This window comes from Podarcis tiliguerta (genome assembly GCF_965153285.1).
Source record: "Podarcis tiliguerta genome assembly, chromosome: 2".
Lineage (NCBI taxonomy): Eukaryota > Metazoa > Chordata > Lepidosauria > Squamata > Lacertidae > Podarcis > Podarcis tiliguerta.
Genome location: NC_139535.1, coordinates 9,801,268 through 9,811,138, shown reverse-complemented (window position 1 = coordinate 9,811,138; position 9,871 = coordinate 9,801,268). Strand labels below are relative to the sequence as shown.

The following is a 9,871-nucleotide window of genomic DNA, read 5'->3' as shown; positions in this document are numbered from 1 at the left end:
TGCATATAAGAAGATTGACCCCCCCCCCCATCTCTTCCCCTATCAATCCAAGGAGATATATCTCTGGTTTTTTTATTATTGATATTTTCAACATCTTCTTTAATTCTTCATGTATTACTGTCCAGAATTTCTTAATTTCCTCACACCTCCACCACATATGTATTGTTGTTCCTATTTCTTTACCACATCTCCAACAAATGTTGGATTTCAATTTATATATCTTTGCCAACTTAGCTGGTGTTAAATACCAACTGTGGAATATATAGTCTTTTAAAATTGCCCACCCTCAAACTCCAGACCACCCCCAGAAACATCATACATACATCACAGAAGGGGGGTATTCCAGGACCACCTCCCCCAGACTACAATACAAATCTGAGTGCCTTGTTTTTTCCTCTTGTCTGCTACTTGCTTGATTGGATTACCTGGGCATCCTGGCCACTCTTTTGTTACTCAATTCCTGAATCCAGGTCACAGGCTCACACCCTATTCATATCTTAAATGTGCCCTTAAGACAGGATTTGTGAAAGAGACCACGGGGAGATTTCCCATTTCCTTCGACCTTGCAGAGGAATATTTGAGGTCATTTTGGGAGAGAGAGAAAATGGTTTCAGGACTTTTCTGTGGGTTTCAGACATGTGGTTTACATATTTGTATGCTTGGTACATTTATGAACATCTATTATATATATATATAAAATACCTTAAAATTATTATAACAGTACCATTGTGCTTTTTTGAACAAAAACCAAACGCAGGCCCATGCCTCCTAAGAGCATTATGGTCTAGGGGTTATGTTCGCAGACCCTGCAGCTTGGATGAAATAGATTGGAATAATCATTTACAGTTTCTGGAGTTTATTCATGCAGGAACTATTTAAAGGATGTTTGGAAGTATCGGACATGTTGATTCAACAAGTTGAGAAAGAATAACACAAAAAAATAATAGTTTAGCTTTTAAGGGTAGAGTCAACAGAGAGTTACAAACAAGTGCTCTCTGGATGTGCTTAAACTAACACATGCATTTTATGATTAAATACAAATTAATCCTTTTCTCTAACAAGTTACCCATGGGAGGGAGAGACGAGGGGGAAAGAGTGTTTAGATGGTTGCTTTTAAGTGTTTTAGATTTTGTGAGTTTTTATTTCTTTTGATTGGGATTGATTGGTGCCTTGGGAACTGTTTACTTGAGAAAGCAATAAATAAAGGGGTCTTTTTATTTTAAAAAATGGTGTATAAAAATTTGGTTGTTGTGTTTTTAAAAACTGTTTTTATTTCAATTGTTTTTCTGGTGTGTTTGGGTGGATTGGTGCTGGGGAGCAGTTGCCACATGAAGCCTTGCAGGTGTGCATGGTGGGGTCTGAGAGGTTGCAAGATATAGGGTATCCCTCTTGCGCCTTCTGGAAACAACACAGCTTTCCAGATTCCCTGTGCTTCGTTTGTGGAGACTATGCTGTCCCTAGAACCCTGCTGTCTTGGTTGAGTGTTTTGCTAAAAAGCTTTTACTTCCTGGGACTGAGACGCCAACCTTGGAGGGCACCACTGCAGCATAACATCTGCTTGCAACAGGAGCATGCTGCCTCTGACATTGGAGGGCAGTATGCAGCTCTCATGCCAAGGTAAAGGTAAAGGGACCCCTGACCATTAGACCCAGTTGTGGCCGACTCTGGGGTTGCGGCGCTCATCTTGCTTTACTGGCCGAGGGAGCCGGCGTACAGCTTCCGGTTCATGTGGCCAGCATGACTAAGCCGCTTCTGGCGAACCAGAGCAGCACACGGAAATGCCGTTTACCTTCCCACCGGAGCGGTACCTATTTATCTACTTGCATTTTGATGTGCTTTCAAACTGCTAGGTTAGCAGGAGCAGGGACCGAGCAACAGGAGCTCACCCCGTAACCGGGATTTGAACCACCGACCTTCTGATTGGCAAGTCTGTGGTTTAACCCACAGCGCCACCCGCGTCCAGCTCTCATGCCTGTTGTTGTTTAGTCGTTCACTTGTGTCCGACTCTTCGTGACCCCATGGACCAGAGCACGCCAGGCACTCCTGTCTTCCACTGCCACCCGCAGTTTGGTCAGGTTCATGTTTGTAGCTTCGAGAACACTGTCTAACCATCTCATCCTCTGTCGTCCCCTTCTCCTTGTGCCCTCCATCTTTCCCAACATCAGGGTCTTTTCCAGTGAGTCTTCTCTTCTCATGAGGTGGCCAAAGTATTGGAGCCTCAGCTTCAGGATCTGTCCTTCCAGTGAGCACTCAGGGCTGATTTCCTTAAGAATGGATGCGTTTGATCTTCTTGCAGTCCATGGGACTCTCAAGAGTCTCCTCCAGCACCATAATTCAAAAGCGTCAATTCTTCGGCGATCAGCCTTCTTTATGGTCCAGCTATCACTTCCATACATCACTACTGGGAAAACCATAGCTTTTACTATACGCACCTTTGTTGGCAAGGTGATGTCTCTACTTTTTAAAATGCTGTCTAGGTTTGTCATTGCTTTCCTCCCAAGAAGCAGACGTCTCTTAATTTCGTGGCTGCTGTCACCATCTGCAGTGATCATGGAGCCCAAGAAAGTAAAATCTCTCACTGCCTCCATTTCCTCCCCTTCTATTTGCCAGGAGGTGATGGGACCAGTGGCCATGATCTTCGTTTTTTTGATGTTGAGCTTCAGACCATATTTTGCGCTCTCCTCTTTCACCCTCAATAAAAGGTTTTTTAATTCCTCCTCACTTTCTGCCATCAAGGTTGTGTCATCTGCATATCTGAGGTTGTTGATATTTCTTCCGGCAATCTTAATTCCGGCTAGGGATTCATCCAGCCCAGCCTTTCGCATGATGAATTCTGCATATAAGTTAAATAAGCAGGGAGACAAAATACAGCCTTGTCGTACTCCTTTCCCAATTTTGAACCAATCAGTTGTTCCATATCCAGTTCTAACTGTAGCTTCTTGTCCCACGTACAGATTTCTCAGGAGACAGATGAGGTGATCAGGCACTCCCTTTTCTTTAAGAACTTGCCATAGTTTGCTGTGGTCGACGCAGTCAAAGGCTTTTGCATAGTCAATGAAGCAGAAGTAGATGTCTTTCTGGAACTCTCTAGCTTTCTCCATAATCCAGCGCATGTTTGCAATTTGGTCTCTGGTTCCTCTGCCTCTTCTAAATCCAGCTTGCACTTCTGGGAGTTCTCGGTCCACATACTGCTTGAGCCGCTCTCATGCCTAGTAACCATTAATTGCCCTATTATCCATAAATTTGTCTAATTCCCTCTTAAAGGCATCTGAGTTGGCTATTATCACATCCAGGGCCTTTTTCACCCAGGACTCTGTTCCCGCACCTATCAGGTGGGCGCCATTGCCAATGTTAAGAGGACAACGGAGGTGTTCAAGTTGAGATCCAGCACCCCTTTTTCTAGAAAAATAGCCCTGCTTATGCACATCTTAGCATGTCTCCTTTTGCTTGCCTTATCTCTAAACTAAAAAGCCCCAAACTTTGGAACTCTTCTGCATAGCAGAGTCGCTCCAACCTCCTTGATCATTTTAGTTGCCTTTTCCTGCTCTGCAATATCCTTTTTGAGTCAAGGTATTACCTAGCGTGTGGGTTGTGCCACAGATCTGTACAATGGCATTATGATACTGGCAATTTGATAACTGTGGTTTCAATGTTTTCAAATGGATATCCCATGTACAAGAATATTCTCCAAATCCCTGGTCTAATTAGCGAATTGACTGAATGTTTTGTGTGTTTTTTTGGTGGGGGAGATAGTACATTAAACAAATAAACACAGTTTGTGTTTTGGTGGTTGGTAAAAAATAATATATATATTTTAAATAAACAAATAAACACTGGCTGGCAAACATGTAAAATTTATTACTTCCTTATGTTCAAGACTTCATGGTAAAATGGGCATAGAATATGAGGGGAAATATTCCAATAGAGATCTAGGAGAATTTTTGGACATCAGCACAATAGGTTCTCTTTTGGACTCAGGTATCAGAGAAAATTGTTATGTAATAATGATTATATATAAAGGGACGTGGGTGGCGCTGTGGGTAAAAGCCTCAGTGCCTAGGGCTTGCCGATCGAAAGGTCGGCGGTTCGAATCCCCGCGGCGGGGTGAGCTTCCGTTGTTCGGTCCCTGCTCCTGCCAACCTAGCAGTTCGAAAGCACTCCCGGGTGCAAGTAGATAAATAGGGACCGCTTACTAGCGGGAAGGTATACGGCATTTCCGTGTGCGGCTCTGGCTCACCAGAGCAGCTTCGTCACGCTGGCCACGTGACCCGGAAGTGTCTCTGGACAGCGCTGGCCCCCGGCCTCTTGAGTGAGATGGACGCACAACCCTAGAGTCTGTCAAGACTGGCCCGTACGGGCAGGGGTATCTTTACCTTTATAATGATTATATATAACCCTGATAAAAATTAAAATTATTCTCTCCCCTCAGCCAAATGCCTGGGGGGGGGGTATTTTTTACACATGTGGTGGGAATGTAAGTTGGCAATGGGATATTAAGAATATAAACCCATTGGGAAAGATTATTAGGTTATAAAGTTCCCCTACACCCAGCAATACTTATTCAATTACTTTGCACCTCACCATTTTAAAAAACTTAAACATGTATTTACTACATGCCCTTGCAATTGCAACAGGCAAACAGATGATAGAAATGATCCAATAAGGGGAAGGAAGGCATTGCAGATAGCTGGATTAGGCCTTCTCCCTCTGGGCGCTTAGCAACAGACTGCCTGGCAACCAGCCATGAGCTTTGCTCCTTATCCTTGACTCATGGAAAGCGGCTGATTTACTGAGGCGGCTCTGGACCTAGCATTCTGCACGTGCTCAGAGGTAATTCATCAACAAATTCCCTGCCTGAGTCCAACATCAGAGTGAGAGAGAAAAACGTGGGGCAGGAAGAACTATGACTGGCTTAGATTACGCCCAGCAAATTGGGCTGCATTGATTTAAATCTACTTTGCTAACAAATGGCCATACCATTTTAGTCTTAGCCAAGAAATTTTTTAAAAATATATATATTTGAAAATAAAAAGTGGAGTACCTGTGCCCCCCTACATATTGTTGGACTACATCTCCCACCACCCCTGATCCCTAACCATGCCAAGTGGAGCTGATGGGAGTTGTAGTTCAGCAGGTGTGCCATTGAGGGGCAAGGCCCCCCAAAATGTTCAAGCAGGGGCTCTCCTGCAGCTGCAACTGGCCTTTCAGGGCCTACCTGTGGCCGCAGCGAACCCACACACACCATGCACATAACGTCATACACACACGCTGCCCCTGTCCCACCGAAATTGGGCAGAACCTGGCGCGTCCGGAGGGCTGAAAGTTGCCCGCACCTGGTGTAGTTCCATTGTGGTGAGCAGCTTTCCCTAACGTAGCGCCCTTGATGTACTTTTGGACTACAACTCCCATCAGCGCCAGGCAGCATGGCCAGTGGTCAAGTACCTGGAGAGCCTGACTGACACTGTCCACACAAGGAAAGCCTCTCATGCACCAGATAAAGATCCTCCTTTGTATTCATTTGGTCTGAACCCAGTCCTCTGAAACAGGTGGGCAGAGGATGGACTTCTGTGCCTGTTCCATCAAAGAGAAAAATGAATGGTGTTTCCTGCTTGGCAGGGGGTTGGACTTGATGGCCCTTGTAGAATCATAGGTGGAATCTTCTTTCTTGTAGTTTGGATCCATTGCTCCGTGTCCGCTTCTCTGGAGCAGCAGAAAACAACCTTTCTCCCTCCTCTATGTGACATCCTTTTATATATTTGAACATGGCTATCATATCACCCCTTAACCTCCTCTTCTCCAGGCTAAACATGCCCAGCTCCCTTAGCCGTTCCTCATAAGGCATCGTTTCCAGGCCTTTGACCATTTTGGTTGCCCTCCTCTGGACACGTTCCAGTTTGTCAGTGTCCTTCTTGAACTGTGGTGCCCAGAACTGGACACAGTACTCCAGGTGGTCTCTTCCAACTCTATGATTCTATGATTCTATGAATGGCCACAAAAAGAGTACTGGGAACTGTAGTTTGTTATGAGTGCTCAGAGTTAATAGGAGACTCCCTATTTCCTTCAGAGAACTATTTCCTTCCCAGAGTTCCCTTCGAAGACGGACTAATGGTTAAAAAACCACTCTGCATATTGTGGTTCTGTGAAGGGGGTAAAGGTAAAGGGACCCCTGACCGTTAGGTCCAGTCGTGGCCGACTCTGGGGTTGCGGCGCTCATCTCTCTTTATTGGCCGAGGGAGCCAGCGTACAGCTTCCGGGTCATGTGGCCAGCATGACTAAGCAGCTTTTGGCGAACCAGAGCAGCGCACGGAAATGCCGTTTACCTTCCCGCCGGAGCGGTACCTATTTATCTACTTGCACTTTTGACGTGCTTTCGAACTGCTAGGTTGGGAGGAGCAGGGACCGAGCAACGGGAGCTCACCCCGTCGCGGGGATTCCAACCGCCAACCTTCTGATCAGCAAGTCCTAGGCTCAGTGGTTTAACCCACAGCGCCACCGGAGTCCCTGTGAAGGGAATAGGGAGTCCCCTAAAAATGCCCAGCGCTCTTAACAAACCAGAGTTCCCAGGAATCTTTGAGGGACGGAGGCAGTGAGGCCTCTCCCATCTATCCCCCATTTGGTGTTTTGGCTCCTCTCCTCCCAGAACAATCTCCACCAGCAACCCCTCCCATCAGTTCTGCCCCTTCCACAAATTGCCGCACTTGGCCATTGTAAGAATAATGTAACATTATGCGAAAAGGGGTGCCAGAATCTGCTTATTTTCCTCTTTCTTTCCTGCGCTTTTCCTTTCGTGTCAAACCTATTTTAAAAAAAGAAAGCCTCAAAGCTTAGTCCGTGTGGTGAAGTTGTTAAAAGGATCAGACTAGGACCTTAGGACCTGGGGGATTAGAGTTCAAATCCCGGCTCACCCATGAGCCAGTCCCTTTTTCTCTCAGCTTAACCTACCTCACAGGGTTGTTACGGAGATTAAATGAGAAAGAAGAGAACTATGTATGGCAGATTTTGAGCTCCTTGGGGGGGAAAGTCCCTGGACATCTAAGGACCCAAGACTGAAGAACAATCTGCATCTGAATCCTTATTTTCTATGTGGAATATATTGTCCCCATCAACAAAATGAGTCAGTCTTTCCTCACACCTGAAAAAAATAATACTGATGGCAGATGCACATTATACTTTCAAAGCACATGACTTACCCCAATGAATTATGGGACAAGTTGTTTAAGGGTGCTGGGAATTGTAGCTCTGTGAGGGTGAAGCTCCCATTTCTAGGAATCTTTGAGGCAAACCCTGCGCAATAGTAGTACCTGTTGTTGTTGTTTTGTTTGTACTCCACCCATCTGACTGGGTTGTCCCAGCCACTCTGGGCAGCTTCCAACAAATATAAAAGCTTAGCATCAAACATTAAAGACCTCCCTATACAGATCTGTTAAGCTATTTATCTCCTTGACATCTGATGGGAGGGTGTTCCACAGGGTGGGCGCCACTACCATAAAGCATTGAATTTGCTTTAAATGTATGTTGTGGATTTGCCCTATGCTCTGCTGACTGAGGGTAGTCAGTCTAGGTTTTTTTGAGGGGGGGGTGTCTTTAACAACAAACCTGATTTTCTAAAAGACCAGGCTTTTTTCAATAAGGAAAGTGACAGGAAAATGCACTTGTTCTGATGCAGCAGTATCTCTACTTAATGCAAACAATGAATGTATGTTCATTAAATAGCTGGTGCCCTCTAATCAGCCCTGCAATAAACAGGTTATCTCAAAGTGCCTTGGGAGGAAAGTTGTGTTTTATAAAAAATATCCATCTGCATGGGAAACATTTATATAGTCCTTCACCGCTCTCCTAGGTTGGCAGTTAGCATGATTTTGCTCGATTGTGTAATTTGTCCACCTGCCAGTTTAATACCTGCAAGAGATATTACGTTGGGAGTATCCCATCCCATGATTAATGACCTTGGAGTGTGCTAGGCTTTCTCTTGGCAGCTGCAGCCCAGATTATGTGGTCCAGCCCAGGTGTGAGCAATTTAGCCCTCTCTTGCTCTCTCAGAGGGGAGGGCGGGGGAGTCATTCATCAAACAAGCCTCAAGAAACCTATAAGGCCCCTGGGATTCAAGGCTACGGTGGGGGCTCCCAGCAGCTGAAAGACATTGCTTGCTTGGTATGGTATATTCTTATTTATGATCTGCCTGCTGTTTAATTAATCTTGAGACTTCTTAGAACTGTAGAGTTGGAAGGGATCCTGACCATCATCTGGTGACTATCTAATGCTTATTAGATGGATTTCCCCCCAAATTGATTTCTGAACTTTGAATTTTATTGTTATTCGTTTTTTTTATACTGTATTTTATGCTGCTTCTACAAGTAAGTGTTTTAAATTTGTTGTTAGCTGCCCTGAGCCCGGTTTTCTGAACAGGGGAAGGGCGGGGTATAAACAAAAAATTATTATTATAGTATAGTCCGACCCCTGCAATGCAGGAATATGCAGCTGTCCCATACAGGGATTGAACCTGCAACCTTAGCGTTATCATCACTTTTGTATTGTTTCTGAGAAAGAAGCCCCTTGTCTTTGGCAAGACACTGTCCAAGCTGTTTCTTAATTATTATTTCTTTTGGGGGGGGGAGTTGGTAGAAATAAAGAACAACAAAAGTTGGCTTCTCCCTCAAGTATATATCATGTAACCAAACAGATACAGTGGTACCTCAGGTTACAGAAGCTTCCAGGTTACAGACTCCGCTAACCCAGATATAATAGTACCTCGGGTTACGAACTTTGCTTCAGGATGAGAACACAAATTGTGCTCTGGCGGCATGGCAGCAGCAGGAGGCCTCATTAGCTAAAGTGGCACCTCAGGTTAAGAACAGTTTCAGGTTAAGTTCTTAACCCGAGGTACCACTGTACTTATTTTCTACTCTTATCTCTTTCCTGTAGGGAGTATCCCCGCCATCCAAGACTACCCTCTTGGGGAATTTTCTCAAGAAAAGGCTCAAGGCCTCAGAAATGCGCATAGAACTACTTGTTGTAACTGACAGGATTTTGCCAAGAGAATAAGGGGATGGGACTGAGGGTCAAAAATGGACATAAGCTGTGAAGACCTGGGAAAAGGTCCAGGCATTGCCCACTTTGAAGAGTTTCCAAGAGGGGCAGCACCACAAAATGTTCACCAGCAAACCCAGGAGCGGCCGCCACAGCAGAGGGTGAGCCAATCTGAAGGATTCCTGAAGGACCTCCAGCCTCCAAAGCTGACTCTGGAGAATCCAGGATTGACAGAGCCCATACTGTCGGAAGATGATCCTGAAAGGTTCCTGGTCTCCTTTGAGAAAGTTGCCGAAGCTTGTCAATGGCCGAGAGAAGAGTGGGCAGCTCGGCTTGTGCCGTCCCTTGGCGGAGAAGCAGCAAGAGCCTTTAGAAAGCTGGCTGCTGGCGACAGAGAGGACTATGGGAAAGTGAAGGCTGCCATCTTGCAAGGGGATGCAATCAAAATGGAGGTCCAGCGCCAGTGCTTCAGGCAGTTCCGCTTCCAGGAGGTGGAAGACCCGCAGAGGGCATATGGCCAGCTCCGTGAGCTTTGTCGTCAGTGGTTGAAGCCAGAGAAACACACCAAGGAGCAGATCCTGGATCTGGTGGTCCTGGAGCAGTTCTTGGCCATCCTGCCCCGGGAAACCCAGAAGAGGATGGAGAAATGTAGCCCAAAAGCCTGCGCCCAGGCAGTGGCCCTGGCAGAAGACCTCCTGAGGAACCATCAAGAGGCCAAGCTGTGGAGACTGGAGGTGAGATTTGCATGATGTGAAAACTTAATGGCCTGTCTGTTTGAAGCCAGCGCAGAGGGGTGATGTGGGTTGCCAACTGCTGAGAAAAGAGGCCTGCCTTGCTCTTGTGC

General features: G+C 45.8%; 1 protein-coding gene across 1 annotated transcript in view; it reads left to right on the top strand.

The window, feature by feature from the left end:
* The first annotated feature begins 8,922 nt into the window (after positions 1–8,922).
* The window catches only part of LOC310672833 (uncharacterized protein), a 35,559-nt gene continuing 34,610 nt past the window's right edge, over positions 8,923–9,871 (top strand). The window contains exon 1 of the mRNA XM_083430489.1: positions 8,923–9,761. Coding sequence (XP_083286615.1) covers positions 9,066–9,761 — 696 coding nt within the window. The 5' untranslated portion in view covers positions 8,923–9,065. The remainder of the gene's footprint in view (positions 9,762–9,871) is intronic.